This window comes from Bos taurus, chromosome 1 (assembly GCF_002263795.3).
Source record: "Bos taurus isolate L1 Dominette 01449 registration number 42190680 breed Hereford chromosome 1, ARS-UCD2.0, whole genome shotgun sequence".
NCBI classification, from domain to species: domain Eukaryota; kingdom Metazoa; phylum Chordata; class Mammalia; order Artiodactyla; family Bovidae; genus Bos; species Bos taurus.
The window spans coordinates 151,775,512-151,798,099 of record NC_037328.1 but is presented as its reverse complement, the minus strand read 5'-3'; the positions used below and the strand labels follow the sequence as shown (position 1 = coordinate 151,798,099).

General features: G+C 39.1%; 1 protein-coding gene across 1 annotated transcript in view; it reads left to right on the top strand.

Annotated features, from left to right (window-relative positions):
- COL6A5 (collagen type VI alpha 5 chain) overlaps positions 1-17,731 on the top strand; it is a 159,361-nt gene extending 141,630 nt beyond the window's left edge. Inside the window, exons 38-41 of the mRNA XM_024997170.2 lie at positions 1,724-2,413; positions 3,731-3,827; positions 4,570-4,811; positions 16,919-17,731. Coding sequence (XP_024852938.1) covers positions 1,724-2,413; positions 3,731-3,827; positions 4,570-4,811; positions 16,919-16,938 — 1,049 coding nt within the window. The 3' untranslated portion in view covers positions 16,939-17,731. The remainder of the gene's footprint in view (positions 1-1,723; positions 2,414-3,730; positions 3,828-4,569; positions 4,812-16,918) is intronic.
- Positions 17,732-22,588: the final 4,857 nt, after the last annotated feature.

Below are 22,588 nucleotides of genomic sequence, written 5' to 3'. Positions count from 1 at the left end.
GAATATTAAGGTTCATGTATCCTTTCAAATTATAGTTTATTTCAGATATATGTTCCAGAGTAGGGTTACTGGATCAAATGGTAACTCTATTTTTAGGTTTTTAAGGAACTTCCATACTGTTCTCCATAATGGCTATACCAATTTATATACCAATTGTTCTCACCAACAATTAGGAGGGTTCCTTTTTCTTCACACCCTGTCCATCATTTATTATTTGTAGAGTTTTTGATGAACATTGTGCCCTTTAAACACATACAAATTTTATTTATCAGAAATAATCCTAAAATAGATAAAAAAGATAGTATGGAGTTGGCCCCAGGAATGCAGAAATCATTGCACATTTGAAAGTCATCGGATCATATTTGCCCTGTTAATAACATCACTCATGATATTGTTTTTCTGCATTCTATTTCAATATTAAACTTCTGTGGCATTCATAAAGGTTAATCAATTAATTTGTGAGGTTGTCATGAGGATCAAGTTAAGTAATAGGTGCAAAGCCTTAATAATGGGCCAAGCACAATTGGACAGTAATACATTTTTGCCAGTTAGGAATCTACTTCTTGCTTGATTAGGTTCACAAACACATCTATTTCATAGAAAAAAAAAAAAAAAAGAGAACATTGATCATATCCTTCTTATATTTATTTCTGAGCTGGCATTTCCTGTTGTGGCCTCACCAACCAGCCATTGTCCCCATGATTTTGGACTTGATTTCATGACCCTTTAGAACTACTTGAAGTGTTGGCCTCCAACAAGATAAAAATGATAAATAGTTAAAAAAAAAAAAAAGTGTAAATTGAGGCACTATTTCCTTCATTGAGAAAGTCTTGCTACAATAATAATAAAATCAGTGAAATATCTGTGTGCTTAGTGATGTAGTTGACTTACTTACGTCATGGTGCAAGCTTCTTATCTTGTCACGGGCCAGTGAACTGTTTGTGGATTGGCACTTTGACTACCAAGGTCTTAGAGTATGTCGTGTCTTACACAGAATTTGGATTCTGAAGTCAGCATTTATACTTGCTCTCATTGAGTCATACTACGGCACATATTCTAAACGTGTATATAAGGATGTCATCAGTAAATGTGACTTTGACATATTTGACTTCCCTGGTGGGTCAGATGGTTAAACGTCTGTCTACAATGTGGGAGACCTGGGTTCGATCCCTGGGCCGGGACGATCCCCTGGAGAAGGAAATGGCAATCCACTCCAATACTGTTGCCTGGAAAATCCCATGGACAGAGGAGCCTGGTAGGCTACAGTCCATGGGGTCGCAAATAGTCGGACATGACTGAGCGACTTTATTTTACTTTACTTTACTTTGACATATTTACTTTTCTCTTGGGGTCATTGTGTATAATGAATACAATATGTACTCCAAATTTTGCAACTAAAAAGTGGTTTTAGTTACAACTGAAGTAGTAAAAATAGCTGTATGTTTCTTACCTTGATCAATCAATCCTTTGACAAAGATCAGAGATGGGGTAAGTTGCTTCACATGTGACAGTATCTGTTGAATGATAATGGCTCTCCACACATTGTGTAGAGATGAACTTAGAGAATGTATCTGAGAACAAGTACTGATATTGACTAGTAACATCTACCATGGGTATGGGGATGATGTGTGATAATACCACATAGTAAGTATTGCCATCCTTGGCTAGGAATTCCAAGTTTATCCTCCTACTAAAAACAGTGACTTGGGTTATTCTGTTGCAGGACATGAAAACCTTGGCAGAAAAGAAGAACCAGGTCTTACTTATGAAAGTAGAGATGCCTCTCTTCAAGAATATTACATGGATGTGACTTTTCTCATAGATGCTTCCAAAAGAATAGGAAGTGATGAGTTTAAGGAAGTGAAAGCTTTTGTAACCTCAGTGCTTGATTATTTTCATCTGGCCCCAGATCCACTGACCTCCACCTTAGGAGACAGAATAGCAGTCCTGACCTACTCTCCTCCAGGCTATATGCCCAACACAGAAAAATGCCCCGTCTACCTAGAATTTGATTTGGTCACTTATAACAATATACACCAAATGAAACATCATCTCCAAGACTCCCTTCAGCAGCTCAATGGAGATGTTTTTATAGGCCACGCCCTTCAGTGGACACTTGACAATGTCTTTGTAGGAACTCCCAACCTGAGGAGAAACAAAGTTATCTTTGTTATATCCGCTGGTGAAACCAACCCTTTAGACAGGGAAGTCTTAAGAAATGTATCTCTGAGAGCCAAGTGTCAGGGCTACTCCATATTTGTGTTTTCTTTTGGTCCTCTACACAATGACAAGGAATTAGAAGAATTAGCCAGCCACCCACTGGATCATCACTTAGTCCAGCTTGGCCGAACCCACAAGCCAGATTTGAACTATATCATCAAATTTATCAAGCCATTTGTTCATTCAATCAGACGTAAGTCATTAAAGTTTTATTTTCTGTTGCTTTTGCAATAGATATCTCTGTGTACAATCCACCAGTAACATGATTCTCATTTTCGTCAAGAGTGGTGGCGTCTTAGGTGTGAGTAGGAGGCGATGAGAAAACCACAGAGGAAACCCCAGGTCCTAGTGACCTTGAGCTCTGCTGTCTCACTGTCAAGAAACTAATAAGTGTCTTTTAACTCTAACCTGTGAGGGCTGATTATGTGTCAAGTCTTTTAAAGGATTGGATCATTTAATCCTCAGGACGGCCCTCAAAGGAGAGTAGTAATATCCCCATTTTACAAGTGAGAAAACTGAGGTTCAGAGACATTAAATCAGTTGCTCAAACGCTCACAGTTAATAGCAAATTCTAGACTCAATCCTATGCATTCTGACCCCAAAGTTGTGCTCTTGTCCATTAAGCTATACTTTAATTACTAAAGCCTTAATGAAAGTATTACAGTGACATCACTTTAATAAGTAGTACTCCACTCCCACCACCCTCCACCTACTCCAAGGACTTCTGTTTTACCTTGTCACTGTAAGCCAACTTTGGTTCTGGCTTGAATTATTAAGAGCCAGGGGCATGAATCTCTTGTAGAGCCTCTGTCTCAGACAGCTGGCTCAGGCACAGCCAGGCAAGCGGTTTGCGGGTCTCTTTGCATAGTAGGCATTTGAGAGAGGTGTCCCAGTCTCTGTCCATGTGCCATAATTCCAGACATGGTTATAGGAGCAAACCTAAGAGCTGTAGCATCAAGCCAGTCCTGGCCAGTGCCGTGAATTAGGAGTGCAGCAGAGCCACACTCGTAGCTGCTACAAGTTTAGTGGGAAATCACAGGGATACAGATTTTTCTGGTGTTCATAAAGCCCACAGCCCCAGAACCCTCAGAAATCTTGGCACTTAGGATTTATATTTAGTGGCAAGCTTGTCATTTGCAAAAAAAAAAAAAAAAAGCCTTCTTCCAACCTCAAGATAAATAAGGCAGATAATTTCAATAGTTAATGCTGTCTTCCAGAAAGTCCTCCTTTCAGAAGGAGAGAAACAAATGAGAGAAGGGGTTAAGAGTTATCCTTGAATCATACCACAAGCCTGTAACACAGAGAGCATAATTTTTGACTGAATCACTGCTACATCTCGCTGACTTTGCCAATGAGGTATTGCAAAGTCAGAAGGTACATACTTTGCTGAGTCTCTTATAAAATGAATTTGCTCTTGGAAACACCCCCAACTCCAGGAAAAGATGAACTGACTTTGGGTGATAGAATATGGAAGGGTAAAATTTAGACTAACTGTCCACTCTCTCTCTAGGTGGCATCAACAAATACCCCCCTGCAGACATGAAACCCAAATGTGTTAACATCACCTCTCCCACTCCAGAGAATAATGGCATAGGAAACACTGTATTGTGAGTTGACAAATTCACAGTTTGGGTCATATTACCACTAGAAAAAGTTCTTAAGAAAATAATTTGAAATAAATGGCATTTTAGTTTTCAGGATGCAAGTTTGGTTGTGGGGTATGTGTGTGTGTGTGCATGTGTGTGTGTTTTAAATGTTCCTGATTTGTGACAACATCACAGATCTGGTGTTAATAGCACATAGAATATGATGCATATTAGAAAGAACCATATTTCTATTTCTGTAGTTTTTATGAAAGAAAGGGGCTATTAACACCTTATTAGTAACTATATAATATCATTCAAATACTGGGTACTGTCAAAACAGAAAACTTACATATCAAAGGTTAGATGTAATAGTTTTAGAGAATAAGAAAAAAAGATGAAAAAGAAAAACTCATAAAGTGGCAACAAAAACATACTGTTTTGAAACAGTACCCATACGGAGCCTGGCGGAAAGAATTCTTTTAAGTTTGATTTTGCAAAGTCCAACCCTAAGTACTCAGTAAAAATTCAGTAGTGAAAATAATATGGTTTGGAGCCCTATTATTAAACATGGGCACAAATGTTTAATTTCCCTTTGGAATATGAAAGAGTTGGCCCTCCAGTCAGATATCTTACACAAACTACCTTTGGACTATTCCAATAACATGCATAAAATTGATTCCTGTTACCTTAGCTGCCTGTAACTACACTGAATCCTGAAAGGGACTTGGTTAACCTATGTTTCATCACTTTTCTGTTACCTTAGCCTTCTTCCTGAGGTATATGAAATTGAGATGGAGAACAGTGAGCTTTCGGGTGACCCCGATTCCCAGCAGCAGCATTTCTTTGAAATAGGGAACAGTCATAGTAACAGTTCTGGTATCAACACTAATTTGATCCAGAGGTTATACATGCTCTTTTCATCTGGGGAACTGATGATGCAAGACAAGAAAGAGGCACATTCAGAAGAAATTACATCTCCAGCAAATGACAGACAAGATGAAAAAGGTAACCTTGAGTGCCGAAGAGTTGACAAGCCTGAAATACCTTTGTCTGGATTTTCCCTGGTAGAAGATGAGCAATTAGAACTCATCTGGATGAATAGATATGGCATAATAGACTATGTGGGGTCCCCAAAACAAGGGGACAAAGGAGATAAAACTCTAGAAGGGTGAAAAAAGGGGGCCACTGGTGTTGACAAAACCAGAACTAGATACAAATGCCTGGGGTGAGTCAAGGTATAGAAATATAAGAGGGGCAGGGGGGAGGACCACAGGTCCTGGGGGAGCAGGAGAAGCTCTGCATTCTTCGGGAGATGGGGGAGAGGAGAGGAAGTGGATGTCAGGCTTCCAGAATGTGAAGGCTGGGGGGTCTGCTTTATCCCTTGGTGACCAGCGCGTTCCTGGCTTGAAATGTAGGCTTCTGGCTGAGCCCCAGTGCAGCAGAGACCAGACAGGACACAGCTGCTATGGTTCTGAGATATCTGTGTGCTTCTTAGGGTGCATGGGGAAGTGGCTATGAATGCACAGCTAAAGAGAAAATAGAGACAGAGAAGAGGCAGCCATGACTGGTTTCAGAGCAACTGTTCACAATCTCTGCTGTGTACCAAAATCATGGGAGAAATTATTTTAAAATAAATATTCCTGAATATCTACTAAAGGTGAAAATATGCATATCCTATGACCCAACAATTTTACTGCAATGTCTATACCCAACAGAAAAATATATGTTTACTAAAGGCCAGGTATGAGAATGTTCAGAGCAGAATTATTTGTAACGGCCTCAAAGTGGTGACAGAGATGCCCAACAGTGATATGATATACATTTATACAGTTATATAATAAAGCACTGTATATGTGTACATTATGTACATAATATACTCTATGTGCTGTGCTGTGCTTAGTCACGCAGTTGTGTCCGAATCGTTGTGACCCTATGGACTGAAGCCTGCTAGTCTCCTCTGTCCATGGGGATTCTCCAGGCAAGAATATTGGAGTGGGTTTCCATGCCCTTCTCCAAGGGATCTTCCCAACCCAGGGATCAAACCTAGGTCTCCCACATTACAGGCAGATTCTTTACCATCTGAGCCACCAGAAAGTCCCAAATACTATATACATAAGTATCAGTTCAGTCAGTTCAGTCACTCAGTCATGTCCGACTCCTTGTGACCCCGTGAACTGCAGCATGCCAGGCCTCCCTGTCCATCAGCAACTCCCAGAGTTCATTCAAACTCATGTCTATTGAGTTGGTGATGCCATCCAACCATCTCATCCTCTGTTGCCCCCTTATCCTCCTGCTTGGAGTACTTCCCAACATCAGGGTCTTTTCCAATGAGTCAGTTCTTCGCATCAGGTGGCCAAAGTATTGGAGTTTCAGCTTCAGCATCGATCCTTCCAATGAATAGTCAGACTGATTTTCTTTAGGATGAACTGGTTTGATCTCCTTGAAGTCCAAGGGACTCCCGAGAGTCTTCTCTAACACTACAGTTCAAAAGCATCAATTTTTGGTGCTCAGCCTTCTTTATGGTCCAACTCTCACATCCATACATAACTACTGGAAAAACCATAGCTTTGACTAGATGGACCTTTGTCAGCAAAGTAATGTCTCTGCTTTTTAATATGCTGTCTAGGTTGGTCATAGCTTTTCTCCAAAGAGCAAGCATCTTTTAATTTTATGGCTGCAGTCACCATCAGCAGTGAGTTTGGAGCCCCCCAAAATAAAGTTCTCACTGATTCCATTGTTTCCCCATCTATTTGCCATGAAGTGATGGGACTGGATGCTGTGATCTTAGTTTTTTAAATGCTGAGTTTTATGCCAGCTTTTTCACTCTCCTCTTTTACTTTTATCAAGAGGCTCTTTAGCTCTTCTTCACTTTCTGCCATAAGGGTGGTGTCATCTGCATATCTGAGGTTATTGATATTGCTCCTGGAAATCTTAATTTCAGCCTGTGATTCATCCAGTATGGGTGTTTTGCATCATGTTCTCTGCATTATAAGTTAAATAAGCAGGGTGACGGTATACAGCTATGATGTATTCCTTTCCCAATTTGGAACCAGGTCATTGTTCCATGTTCAGTTCTAACTGTTGCTTCCTGACCTGCATACAGATTTCTCAGGGGCAGGTAAGGTGATCTGGTATTCCCATCTATTTAAGAATTTTCTACATTTTATTGTGATCCACAATAGCAGCAGCAGATGTTTTTCTGGAACTCTCTTGCTTTTTCAATGATCCAGTGGATGTTGGCAATTTGACCTCTGGTTCCTATGTCTTTTCTAAATTCAGCTTGAACATCTGGAATGGAAGTTCATTTCACGTACTGTTGAAACCTGGCTTGGAGAATTTTAAGCATTGCTTTGCTAGGATGTGAGATGAGTGTAATTGTGCGGTAGTTTGAACATTCTTTGGCATTGCTTTTCTTTGGGACTGGAATGAAAAATGACTTTTTCAGTCCTGTGGCCACTGCTGAGTTTTCCAAATTTGCTGGTGTATTGAGTGCAGCACTTTCACAGCATCATCTTTTAGGATTTGAAATAGCTCAACTGGAATTCTATCACCTCCACTAGCTTTGTTTGTAGTGATGCTTCCTAAGGCCCACTTGACTTTACATTCCAGGATGTCTGGCTCTAGGTGAGCGATCACACCACTGTGGTTATCTGGGTCATGAAGATCTTTTTTGTACAGTTCTTCTGTGTATTTTTGCCATGTCTTCTTAATTTCTTCTGCTTCTGTTAGGTCCATACCATTTCTGTCCTCTATTGAGCACATCTTTGCCTGAAATATTCCCTTAGTATCTATCAATTTTTTTTTAAGAGATCTCTAGTCTTTCCGCTTCTATTGTTTTTCTCTATTTCTTTTCATTGATCACTGAGGAAGGCTTTCTTATATCTCCTTGCTATTCTTTGGAACTCTGCATTCAAGTTGTTATATCTTTCCTTTTCTCCTTTGCCTATAGCTTCTCTTCTTTTCTCAGCCATTTGTAAGGCCTCCTCAGACAACCGTTTTGGCTTTTTGCATTTCTTTTTCTTGGGGATGGTCTTGATCACTGCCTCCTGTACAATGTCACAAACCCCCATCTATTTTAGTGCTTCAGGCACTCTATCTATCAGATCTAATTCCTTGAATCTATTTTTCACTTGCATTGTATAATCATAAGAGATTTAATTTAAGTCATACTTGAATGGTCTACTTTGCCAAAAAAGGTCCATCTAGTCAAGGCTATGGTTTTTCCAGTGGTCATGTATGGGTGTGAGAGTTGGACTGTGAAGAAAGCTGAGCACCAAAGAATTGATGCTTTTGAACTGTGATGTTGGAGAGGACTCTTGAGAGTCCCTTGGACTGCAAGGAGATCCAACCAGTCCATTCTAAAGGAGATCAGTCCTGGGTGTTCTTTGGAAGGCCTGATGCTAAAGCTGAAACCCCAATACTTTGACCACCTCATGCAAAGAGTTGACTCATTGGAAAAGACTCTGATGTTGGGAGGGATTGGGGGCAGGAGGAGAAGGGGACGACAGAGGATGAGATGGCTGGATGGCATCATCAACTTGACGGACATGAAATTGAGTGAACTCCGGGAGTTGGTGATGGACAGGGAGGCCTGGTGTGCTGAAATTCATGGGGTCACAAAGAGTTGGACATGACTGAGCGACTGAACTGAACTGAACTGATGTTTCGATGCGAGAGTTGGACCATAAAAGTTGAGTGCCGAAGAATTGATGCTTTTGAAACATTGTGTTGGGGCTCTTGAGAGTCCCTTGGACTGCAAGGAGATCCAACCCATCCACCCTAAAGGAAATTAGTCCTGAATATTCATTGGAAGGACTGATGATAAAGCTGAAACTCCAATACTTTGGCTACCTGATACGAAGAACTAACTCGTTTGAAAAGACCCTGATGCTGGGAAAGATCGAAAGCAGGAGGAGAAGGGGACAACAGAGAATGAGATGGTTGGATGACATCACTGACTCAATGGACATGAGTCTGAGTAAACTCTGGGAGTTGGTGATGGACAGGGAAGCCTGGCGTGCTGCAGTCCATGGGTTCACAAAGAGTCGGACACAAACTGAGTGACTGAACTGACTGACTGACTGAGAGACTGCAGACTCCAGGTCCAGGTCGCCTCAGGCCAAACAACTGACAGGGAGGGAGTGCCGCCCCACCCATCAGCAGACAATTCGATTAAAGTTTTACTGAGGACTGGCCATGCCCACAGAGCAAGACACAGTTTTCCCCACAGCCAGTGCCTCCCATCAGGAAGCTTGCACAGCCTCTTATCCTCATCCACCAGAGGGCAGACAGAAGAAATAAGAACTACAATCCCAGCAGCAGCCTCCAGAACTACCACCACAATCACAATCACAGAAAGCTAGCCAAAATGAAAAGAAATAGGGTTATGTGCCAGGTGAAGGAACATGATAAACCCCCAGAAAAATAAATGAAATGGAGGTATGCAACCTCCCAGAAGAAGAATTCAGAATAATGATAGTGAAGATGATCCAGGATCTCAGAAAAAGAATGGAGAAGATTCAAGAAATGTTTACCAAAGACCTAGAAGTACTAAAGCACAAACAAACAGAGATGAACAACACAGTAGAAGGAATCGATAGCAGAATAACTGAGGCAGAAGAACAGAAAAGTGACCTGGAACACAGAATGGTGGAAATCCATAGTGCAAAACAGAATGTAGATTAGGGTTAGAGTGAAAAGAAATGAAGACAGCCTAAGAGTCCTCTTGGACAACATCAAACACCCCAATATTCACATTATAGGGGTCCCAGAAGGTGAAGAGAAAGAGAAAGGGACCAAAGAAGATGTTCAAAAATGAACATATGTTTCATTGGTATTCTAGAAGGAGAGTAGAAAGGGATCCATTCAGGAAAAAAAAAAGAAAGAAAATGGCCCAAACTTCCCAAATTTGGTAAAAGACACAATGTTACAGATTTTTAAAGTTCAAAGAAAACCCCACTCAGACATATTAAAATCAAACTGCTGAAAACAAAGGAGAAATAAACAATCTGGAAGCAGTAGCTTCCCTGGTGGCTCAGATGGTAAAGCACCTGTCTGCAATGCAGGAGACCTGGGTTTGATCCATGGGTTGGGAAGATCCCCTGGAGAAGGGATTGCTAACCCACTCCAGTATTCTTGCCTGGGAAATCCCATGGACAGATTAGCCTGGCAGACTACAGTCCATGGGGTCATAAAGAGTTGGACATGACTGAGTGATTAAACACAACAGTAGGGAATATAATTAACAATGTAAGCACAGGAATTACAGGCAGAGCTTTACCATCTGAGCTACCAGGGAAGCCCTCCACTTCTGTATGTGTGATGTATAATAAAATAGAAAAGTGGAGAAAACTTCTGAAGGGGAGAAATTATGAGAAATGACAATAAATGAGAAAGTTATTGATAATGCTTGCTTGATTGCAATCCTTCTGATTCTACTAACCTTGGCATTTTCAGCCATAAACTACCTTGAAATACCAGAGAATGTGATTTAATTGATATGAGTGTGGGCTTGGCAATTGAATGGTCAGCAAATATCAGGCCAATTACAATGCATAGATGCATTTGGGAAACACAGATTTAGGGGGTTCTTTCCCAGGCTTGGGCTGCCCCATTGGCTCAGTGGTAAAGAATCCACCTTGCAATGTAGCAGCTGCAGGAGATGGTGGCTTGATCCCTGGGTGGGGAGGATCCCCCAGAGAAGGGCATGGCAACCCACTCCAGTATTCTTGCCTGGAGAATCCCATAGACAGAGGGCCTGGTGGGCTACAGTCCATGGGGTCGCAAAGAGTTGGACATAACTGAGAAACTATCACTATAGAAGTGGATGCTGTCTTTAATCATTTCTCTCAGAGAAGTCTAGTTGACTGATTGATTTGGTGACTTGGTCAGCCCTGTTCCTTCAAGTCCGTCTGAGTCTCTTCAGAAAATCTCACTTTGGCTTTCCTCTTAGGCTTATGAGAAATTAGAATTTGAAAGTCAGAAAAGCTTTAGAAATCTCTGAGTTGTACTGTGTCTTTTTATAGATAAGGAAGTAGAAGATGCAGACATCTGAAGCGTCTTCCCAAAGAACATCCACAGCACCTACTGCTTTGTCACAGTGATTCATACTCTATAATTATGTTTATAAAACAAAAGTACACCTTAAAGCTTGAAAAGGAGATAATAAAACCTACCTCTGGGTTGCTGAAAGGTTGGAAATGATACCTTTGAAGCTCAGACTACACACTGTGCCTGGTACATAATCAACTAGGCTTGTCCTGTGAATTACCTGCCTGGTAATATGTTTGAAAATTAAAAATAAAAATCCATTGTGAAGAACAGTCAGCATTTACACTGCTTTGCTCACTTTTGTTTTCCCAAAGAGAATGGGCTTTTCTTTTTACCTGCCCATTTTTTCTGATGTTTTCATTTTAGCCACCTACTTAATGTACACGCTTTCTATTTGCTCATCATAATGTACATTTGCAAGGTTTTGATGTACGTTTTGAAAAGTGTATCTGTATTCATTTTTCCATTATGCCAACCCAGGGACTCTTTCTTAGCCTTTATTTTTCCATCATTCAGGGCTTTGTCTCTCAAAGTGTGGTCCCTGGACCAAGAACATCAGCATCATCTAGGAATTCATCAGAAATGCAGATTCTTGGAGTCTACCAAAGACCTACTAAGTCAGAAGCTTGGGTCAGGGCCTTCCAGATGACTTTGATGCAGGCTAGAGTTTGCCAACCACCAACCTAATGTATAGATCTTGAGCCTGAGTTAGTCTTCTTAATGGAGGTCCTGTCACTAGATATTACAAGTATTTGGGGAAAATCCTGTTTCTGTAAAATACTAATAAGTAGGTTTTTTTTTTTTTTTTGCATGATTTCTCATTGACTTTAATGAGCTCATTTTCAATGTAATTCTGAGAGAAGGGCTAATAGTCAAGCCACTTTGACTACTTTGATTTTGTTTCAGGGAGCATCTTTTCAGACTTATGTTTTATAGAAACCACTTTGGGAAACAGTAGTTGAAAGAATGAATCCAGAGGACAGACACGAATTTGAATCTTATTTCTGCCATTACTGGTCATTTGATCTTGGGCACATTGTTTTGCCTTTCTAAGAGTCTGTTCTCCACCTGGGGTAACAGTACCCTACATCATAGGTTAATGTGTGCAATAAATGAACGTAAAGTGCTTCAAACAGCAGTTTGCAAAGAGTAAAAGTTTAATAAATGTTGGGTATTGTTTAAGATGATGATAATGATAATGATGATGATGGCAGCCATAGTGGAAAGAAGGCTAAACTGAGAATAAGGAGATCCAGATGCTAGTTTTGGTTCTGTCGGTAACTAGCTTCGTGATCATGAAAAGTCACCTGATTGCCCTGGTCCTCAACTTTCTTTTTTGTATTATGGAGGCACTTGGGCAAGGCCACTGTATTTTATACTTTAGGGACACTGTGGGACATACAAAGACTTTCAAATGCATGGATTTTTAAGAAATAGTACTAAAGGACTCTATCTACCTGAGAATGGTTACATATGAAGAATCATGGAGATCTTCTTTCCTGTGTCCCCTTTTACAAGTGCCCCCATGTCACACACACACACATACAAAAATGGCATGTTTCTCAGTCATTCTAAATCTCTGTATGACAATTTGCCCAGGTGTAAAGTCTTCTTAGGGAAGCACAGGCTGGGGGGCGTGTTGTCAAACAAAGTGCCACTTAAATATTGGATCTGTTCTATACATCTGTGTCTCTTTTGCTGTCTCACATACAGGGTTATTGTTACCACCTTTCTAAATTCCATATATATGCGTTAGTATACTCTATTGGTGTTTTTCTTTTTGGCTTACTTCACTCTGTATAATAGGCTCCAGTTTCATCCACCTCATTAGAACTGATTCAAATGTATTATTTTTAATGGCTCCGTAATACTCCATTGTGTATATGTACCACAGCTTTCTTATCCATTCGTCTGCTGATGGACATCTAGGTTGCTTCCATGTCCTGGCTATTGTAAATAGTGCTGCGATGAACATTGGGGTACACATGTCTCTTTCAATTCTGGTTTCCTTGGTGTGTATGCCCAGCAGTGGGATTTCTGGGTCATAAGGCAGTTCTATTTCCAGTTTTTTAAGGAATCTCCACACTGTTCTCCATAGTGGCTGTACTAGTTTGCATTCCCACCAACGGTGTAAGAGGTTTCCCTTTTCTGCACACCCTCTCCAGCATTTATTGCTTGTAGACGTTTAGATAGCAGCCATTCTGACTGCTGTGAAATGGTACCTCATTGTGGTTTTGATTTTCATTTCTCTGATAATGAGTGATGTTGAGCATTTTTTCATGTGTTTGTTAGCCATCTGTATGTCTTCTTTGGAGAAATGTCTATTTAGTTCTTTGGCCCATTTTTTTATTGGGTCGTTTATTTTTCTGGGATTGAGCTGCAGGAGTTGCTTGTATATTTTTGAGATTAGTTGTTTGTCAGTTGCTTCATTTGCTATTATTTTCTCCCATTCTGAAGGCTGTCTTTTCACCTTGCTTAGAGTTTCCTTTGTTGTGCATAAGCTTTTATTTTTAATTAGGTCCCATTTGTTTATTTTTGCTTTTATTTCCAATATTCTGGGAGGTGGGTCATAGAGGATCCTGCTGTGATTTATGTCAGAGAGTGTTTTGCCTATGTTCTCCTCTAGGAGTTTTATAGTTTCTGGTCTTACTTTTAGATCTTTAATCCATTTTGAGTTTATTTTTGTGTAAGGTGTTAGAAAGTGTTCTAGTTTCATTCTTTTACAAGTGGTGGACCAATTTTCCCAGCACCACTTGTTACAGAGATTGTCTTTTCTCCATTGTATATTCTTGCCTCCTTTGTCAAAGATAAGGTGTCGATAGGTGCATGGATTTATCTCTGGGCTTTCTATTTTGTTCCATTGATCTATATTTCTGTCTTTGTGCCAATACCATACTGTCTTGTACTATGGGTTTGTAGTAGAGCCTGAAGTCAGGCAGGTTGATTCCTTCAGTTCCATTCTTCTTTCTCAAGATTGCTTTGGCTATTTGAGGTTTTTTGTATTTCCATACAAATTGTGAAGTTATTTGTTTTATCTCTGTGAAAAATACCATTGGTAGTTTGATAGGGATTGTATTGAATCTATAGATTGCTTTGGGTAGTATACTCATTTTTACTATATTGATTCTTTCAATCCATGAACATGGTATATTTCTCCATCTATTAGTGTCCTCTTTGATTTCTTTCACCAGTGTTTTATAGTTTTCTATATATAGGTCTTTTGTTTCTTTAGGTAGATATATTTTTAAGTATTTTATTCTTTTTGTTGCAATCGTGAATGGAATAGTTTCCTTAATTTCTCTTTCTATTTTCTCATTATTAGTGTATAGGAATGCAAGGGATTTCTGGGAGAGGGAGAGGGTGGAATGATTTGGGAGAATGGCATTGAAACATGTATAATATCATATATGAAATGAATCACCAGTCCAGGTTCGATGCATGATACAGGATGCTTGGGGCTGGTGCACTGGGATGACCCAGAGGGATGGTATGGGGAGGGACGTGGGAGGGGGGTTCAGGAGGGGGAACATGTGTACACCTGTGGCAGATTCATGTTCATGTATGGCAAAACCAATACAATATTGTAAAGTAATTAGCCTCCAATTAAAATAAATAAATTTATATTAAAATCTTCAAAAAAAAAAAAAAAAGGAACTAACAGAAAAAATAAACAAATACATAAATATTGGATCTGTAGGCCTTCTTTATACCAGGTAAGGATTCAGATCTTTCCCATCCTGTACATGTTTCTGTTACAGAGGACGTGTGTTGCTAGAGCTTGGGTATTGGAACTCATGTTTGGATATTCTGAATCCACATATGTGACAGAGTGAGCATAATTGGAGTTATGATACATTTCATTTAGTAAACTGGCCTGTTCCATTTCCCTTGTCAAAGGATACAGCTTTCCTGAGTGAAAATTCTGAGAACAAAGCAAAGAGCATTACAAGAGAAACACCGAAGGAGAGCAAGCATGGTTTCACCACACTGAAAGAATCATAGCAAGAGCCTTAATCACTCAAGGATTTCAGAATGAAATCTCAGGATGTCATAACAGAGATCCTTAGCAATATACTTATTTCAAATGGAAGAAGAAATCAGACTCTTTTTAAGGTGGAAATTCTTTTACAGTAAGGACTAGTTGATTGGTTTTACAGTAAAGCCTAGTTCTGCCAATTAGACTACATGGGGATATGTCCTTAAAAATGAATGAGCTAAGTTGCAGCTTCAGAATTCTGAAGAAAAACTATGTAAAACAGAAAAACTATGTAAATCATAAGAAATATTATTTTATCAAAGAAAGTACATATCCAATGTGCTTATTTATTATGTAACTGGAAATTTGTACCTCTTAATCCCCTGAATCCTTTCCAGCTTCCACCTATTCGTTCTCTGTATCTATGAGTCTATTTTTATTTTGTTTTGTTTGCTTATTTTGAATTTTAGATTCCACATATAAGCAAGATCACGTGGTATTCATCTTTCTCTGTCTGACTCATTTTACTTAGCATAAAACTCTCTAGATCCATCCATGTTGTCACAAAGGACAAGATTTCATTTTTATGGCTGAGTAGTATTTCATTATATAGACATAGATTATATATATATATATATATAATTTCATTATTTATTTATATATACACAATACACATTTATATATATGTGTGTATATATATACATATTCTTTGTATATTTTGCATATTAATTCCTTATTGGACATATCCTTTGCAAATATCTTCTCCCATTCAGTAGGGTGCCTTTTTCTGTTTTGTTTTGTTGATAGTTTCCTTAACTGCAAAAGTTTTTTTTTAGTTTCATGAACTTTCATTTGTTTATTTTTGCTTTTGTTTGTCTTGATAAAGAGTCAGTCCTTTAGGAAAGCATGCTGCCTATGTTTTCTTCTAGGAGTTGTAGGATTTCAGAGTTAAGTTTTTAATCCATTTGAGTTTACTTTTATGGTGTGAGAAAGCAGTCCAGTTTGATTCTTTTTTATATAGCTATACAGTTTTCCCAAAATAATGTATTGAAGAGGCTGCCTTTTCTCCATTGTGTATACTTGTCTCCCTCTTTGTAGTTCAATTGACCATATAAACATAGGTTTATCACTGGGCTCTCAATTCTGTTCCATTGATCTATGTGTCTGTTTTCTACTAGTACCATACTATTCTGATGACTGGATTTTTTGTAGTATAGTTTGGAATCAGGGAGCATGATGCCTATGGCTTCACTCTATTTTCCTCAAGGCTGATTTGGCTATTCAGGATCTTTTGGGTTTCCATACAGATTTTAGAGTTAATTTGTTCTAGTTCTATGAAAAGTGCCACTGATATTTTGATAAGAGATTGAGTTGAATCTGTAGATTGCCTTATGTAATATAGTCATTTTAACAATATTAATTCTTCCAATTTATAAGCATAATAAATCTTTCCACCTATTTGTATCATCTTCAATTTCTTTCATCAATGTTTTACAGTTTTCCAAGCTATTCCTGTGAATTGTGCTTCAGAGTTTTCTTGACTAGAGGCTTTCTTACTCCTTCATAGACTGTTGATTGGTCAAGAGTTGCCTTGAACTCCCAAGTACTCTGGCTCTATGAGGTTAAAGCCAGTAGCTGGACACCAGCATTCCAAAGACCAGTATGAGCTGATGCTGGAAGCCTAAGCTCACAAGGAGGTGATCAGGGAAGAGTGGGGAAGAGGGATAGGAGGGGAGATTACCGCCAAAAAAAAAAAAAAGAAATTAATGCTAAAAAAAAAGATTAGAGGGATTCTGGGCAGAACCCTTCTATCTCTGCACTTTTCTTTTACCAGTCACTAAATATGCTAAGCATCAAATTTCAGATCATCAATGTACCAGTATTTTCCCAGGAAGAAGTATATCTATACTTCCATTTACATGTTGTTCTTTTATACCTATGATCACACCACTATTTTATCATGACTATTGAAAATGGCAAAAGTATGCCATTTTTTTTCTTATGTGGCATGAAAAGGAATAGACTCTAAAGGGAATATTTTAAATAAATCCAGTGACATTAAGAGCAACATATTTTTGTTTTGCAGATGGTGAAGACACAAGATGATCATAGCAGAAAAGAATATAGCTCCATTGGCATGAGAAATTCCACACGGTTCTAACTAAGAAGTATAAATCATCTATTAGAAGTGGAGTCATAAGTGGCAGGAATTTTTCACAACTAATAACATGTTAGATTTGTTCTGTTCCGAATCTGAGGGAAAGACTTCTCTGAGTGAAGACATCAATGAGCAGACCCAAGAAACTAGGAATGATTTCATTTCTCCTGAGAACTGGGATAACTGACTTTGAAGAGTTAACTGAATCCTTTCTTTGACAACTCTGTATGAGGCATCAATTGTAATGATGCACCTGCCTACAGGATATTTTTGTCATCATTTTTTATCGTATCTGTATCTCACATTGGACTGGAGTAAAAAGGATTTTGGATTAGAATTTCCCAGGAATGCCTTCTGTTTTTGAGAAATGAAAGTTTGTGCCCATGTCTTCATTTCTGGTATGTCCCTAGAGCTGCATTTAACACTGATTGATCTGTAAGACCCCATCTGCCCAGCTGCTACCATCATAGACAATGTTTGCCCTTTCCAGGACATTTACAAAACAATGACATTTGTAAGAAAGAAAAAAGTGAGATAAGGCTAATTTTATAAAGCACTATTGTGTGCTGTGGTCATCTGTTTTATATTTTAGCTTGCTTTACTCTGTTTGTACTTGATTTTGGCTGCGGACAAAACAAAACATTCTGGAAAAACATGAGTACTCTATATGACAGAACTGTTCTTGGGAATTGCAATGTTAGCAAGAGACAAGTTCTAAAATAAAGACAAGTTTGACATGGACACTTGTTCTGTTCATTTTTACTTCACTGTAGCCCAAGGCAGACTCATTAGACCACCAGTGCAGGATAATTACCAAGTCAGTGAGTATACTTTGTATATTTTTAAAGTGACTATGTTAAGGGGGTAGTACTAAAGGCACTTTTATACTTTTTCTCTATAATTCTCCTTAACAATACTCTTGTGTTCAAATATTTTTAAAGTAATCCAATCAACTAATTCTAGGTTGTCGAAAAGTTTTACAGTAGCCTTTACTGCTCCCTGGGAAGTTCTAGAGCAAACTCTACTCATTCAATAAAGTTTTATTTTCCCCTAAGAGTACATAAGATCCCTAAATCTAAAAGTGACATGGGTTATCAAGAATATGAGGCCTGGAGGGAAGGGGTAAGGAGGGAAGTGGGAGGAAGGTTCAGGATGAGGGGGACACATGTATACCTATGAATGATTCATGCTGATGTATGGCGAAAATCATCACAATAGTCTAAATAATTGTCCTCCAATTAAAATTAATTAATTTAAATTTTAAAAAATGTGAGGCCAACTATGGTGAACCATATGGAGGTTCCCTAAAAAACTGAAAATAGAGCTATCATATAATCCAGCAATTTCACTCTGAGACATATATCTGGAGAAAACTATAATTTAAGAGGATACATGACCCCAGAGTCCATTCCAGCACTATTTACAATATCCAGGACATGGAAGCAACCTAAATGGCCATCAACAGGTAAATGGATAAAAGAGCTGTGGTACATATGTAAAATGGAATACTACTCCCTTGCATGTAGAATCTTGAAAAATGATACACATGAACTTATATACAAAACAGAAACAGACCCATAGACATGGAAAGCAAAGGTATGGTTACCAAAGGGGAAAGGGAGTGGAAGGGATAAGTTAGGAATTTGGGATTAACAGACACATTATTGTATATAAAACAGATAACCAACAAGGACCTACTATACAGCACAGGGAACTATACTCAAGATTTTATAATAAGGTGTGAAGGAAAAGAATATATATATATATATATATGGACTTCCCTCATGGCGCAAACAGTAAAGTGTCTGCCTACAATGTGGGAGATCCAGCTTCAATGCCTGAGTCGGGAAGATCTCCTGGAGAAGGAAATGAAAACCCACTCCAGTATTCTTGCCTGGAAAATCCCATGGACAGAGGAGCCTGGTAGGCTACATACAGTACATGGGATCACAAAGAGTCAGACATGACTGAGCAATTTCATATACATATATACACACACACAGACACGCATACATGTATATACATGTATGTGAAACTGAATCACTTTGCTCTACAATGGAAACTAATACAACAGTCTAAGTCAACTACACTTCAATTTTTTAAAATGTGAGGCCAGAGAAACTCACACGATGCTGAGGACAGAATGAAATGTCTTGTCTAGCATCCTTAGCCACGTCTGGCTAGATTTATGATGCTCATGTCCTACAACCCAGCAAACTCACATTAGATCTACGTGCCTGTAGAAAGTCTTACATAGGATACTCAAGGAACCAAATACAAGTACGTTCGCTGCAGCATGGTGTGTTTTAGTGAAGATGTGAACCAACCAAAGTGTCCTAAATGTGGGATATGCATAGAATAGAATACAATACAGCCATTAAGTTGATAAGCTAGAGCTGTATTTATGGACAAATCTTGGAAAGAGTTGCAGAAGGATACATTATGACATCATTCATATAACATCCTAAAATCTGAGAAGCAATATCATGCATTGTTTATGAGTACCCACAAATGGAGATAGAGCATATGTGGGGATGATAAACACCAAATTCAAGACAGCAGTTATCTTTCAGTGCAGAGGGGTAAAGCTAAGGTCCAGTTGTCATTATAATGTTTCTTTCTTGAGCTGGGTGGTGGAGAGTAAGTTTTCCTTTTATAATTTTTTTATACACTTTTGGATGCCTGACATATTTCATGATGTAAAAAGTGTAAGCCAAGTCATGGAAATAAATGTAAAATTCAAGTAAAGCCTTATGCTATACCTAGAATCATGTTAATATTGTGAGGAAATAATACATATATATACAAATATATATATCAGTTCAGTTCAGTTGCTCAGTCGTGTTCAACTCTTTGTGACCCCATGGACTGCAGCACACCAGGCCTGCTTGTCCATCACCAACTCCTGGAGCTTACTCAAACTCATGTCCATTGAGTCGGTGATGCCATCCAACCATCTCATCCTCTGTCGTCCGCTTCAATCTTTCCCAGCATCAGGGTCTTTTCCAATGAGTTATTTCTTTACATCAGGTGGCCAAAGTATTGGAGTTTCAGCTTCAGCATCAGTCCTTCCAATGAATATTCAGGACTGATTTCCTTTGGGATGGACTGGTTGGATCTCCTTTCAGTCCAAGGGACTCTCAAGAGTCTTCTCCAACACTACAGTTCAAAAGAATCCTTTCTTCAGTGCTCAGCTTTCTTTATAGTCCAACTCTCACGTCCATATTCTCTCTATATACATATATGTATATATTCTCTATATATGTATATATAGAATGTACATATATTCATATATATGTATTCATATATATTTATGGACATATATACATATATATGTGTATATGTGTATACATATATATATGTATATCTATATATGCATATATATTATATATAGAATATATATTCCAGAAAGCTTGACTTAACAAAAACTCAGGGCAAGGATCATTTTTATATAAAATATAAAACACCTTTAACACCAAGCATCAGGGAAACTTTTCTCCTTCATTGGTATATCACAGAATTTGAATCAATGTATAAAATTAGTTTCAATTTTGATGTGAATTTTATGTCTGAGTGGTCACAATTTGATGCATATAAGAGGTAAAAATGGTGAAATTAAGTGACATTGACTGGAGAAACAATTGCACTGTAAATATAGGGAACTTTTAAATAGGTGTATTGTGTATTTTGAACATTCAAGCCAAAAGTAGAATACTGGAATTTGTGCTGTTGAGAACCAGCAACAGAGAATTATCACAGGATGATAAAAATGCATGAATACAGAGTAAGGCTGCTAAGTAGAGCCAGTAATTGCTTTGGAAATCAAAGAAGGAGTAAAAAACACTTTGGATTTGAATAACTGGGAGAAACTTCAAAGAAGAAATAGAATTCACATCAGGTCTCTCCCTCCAGTTCCTTAAAGAAAACAGTACAAACTCCTTCCACGTCTTAAACGATTCTGCAAAATCTGGCATTTGCTCACTTTTTCAGCCTAATCTCTCTCCCCTGCAAGGAACCTCTTCCTCTCCCTATCTCTTGTTCATCCTCTGGTTGGGTCTCACCTGGTTGAAACACCTTCCATAAATTCTTGAAGCTGAGCAGGGTAAACACCCTCCCCTCTGAAGTCCCACTATATATTCTCCCATTCCTGGATTGTTCCCTCTGGGTCCTCATCAGTTCAGTTCAGTTCAGTCACTCAGTCGTGTCCGACTCTTTGCGACCCCATGGACCGCAGAATGCCAGGCCTCCCTGTTCATCACCAACTCCTGGAGTTTACCCAAACTCATGTCCATTGAGTCAGTGATGTCATCCAACCATCTCATCTTCTGTCGTCCCCTTCTCCTCCTGCCCTCAATCCTTCCCAGCATCAGGGTCTTTTCAAATGAGTCAGCTCTTTGCATCAGGTGGCCAAAGTATTGGAGTTTCAGCTTCAACACCAGTCCTTCCAATGAACACTCAGGACTGAGCTCCTTTACGATGGACTGGTTGGATCTCCTTGCAGTCCAAGGGACTCTGGGAAGCTTATACTGGTATACTGGCTTGCCCATCCACTTCTCTATGTCCCCAAGGGGCACTGAAGTGAGCATCCCTATTAGTTCATCACTGTATCCCCAACATCCCAGATGGTCCCTGGCACTTAAAAGGCACCCAATAAAGACTGAATGAATGAGCAAACTCATCTTGAAAGAGAAATGTAGTTTAGTTTGATGGGGAAGTCAGAACTGGCATGAGAAATGATAAGGGAAAGCTGAGAAAACAGAACAGAAATATGTGCACTTATGCACTGGAGTGGGGAGATTGGGAGTGTGTGAGCAGAACTTGGAAGGGACCCAGAGTGGCTGGGTTGGATCTGGGGACTACTGGAAGCTGAGGCCACAGCAAGTATTGTTAGTTGCTGAAAAGTCTTATTTTTTAGGCTTAAAAGAACCTTAACAAACTTAAAAAAAAAAATCTTGAACCACTTCCCAGTAGCCAACCTGTTTGAATTCGGAGTGTCCTATAAACAAAACTGCATGCTCTCAGAAAGGAACCAAAGCACATGCATTAAGCACACATTTCCCCAGGGATTCTGTGAAGAAAAGACCCCTGAGTCTTGACATGGATGATACACTGCAGAACAGCTGGTCAGAATAACAGATGACTAATAATCCTGTGATACTTCTGGAAGACTTCATGTGACATTTAAAATCGGATTCCTAACTCTTTTATCTGAGTGTGAGTGGTGGGGGTGAGAATTTGAATAGTCATAGTTGAAAATTTGTGCAGCCTCTATGGGACTCCCTCGGCTAGAACCTCTTTCCATCTCTGACTCACAACTCTGGAATGTCCTTCTGACTAAATTTCTCCTTCAGCCCCTCCTTGACCATACTTGCACCTCTCCTTTCATGATACGCTAGGATCTTAATAGGCACTCAATAATTTTTCTTTGCTCAGAAAAGGGTGAATGAATAAGCTCTGTCTTACTGAGCCTGGCTAATTTCCTACTTGGCTCCCTCTATTTTCCCTGGCTTTCACTTCCCAAGCTGAATTTGGATTCTGTGTTAAGAAGTCTGATAAGAGCTAGAAGTTGTCCTCTACACAAATGCTGCTGAGAAGGAA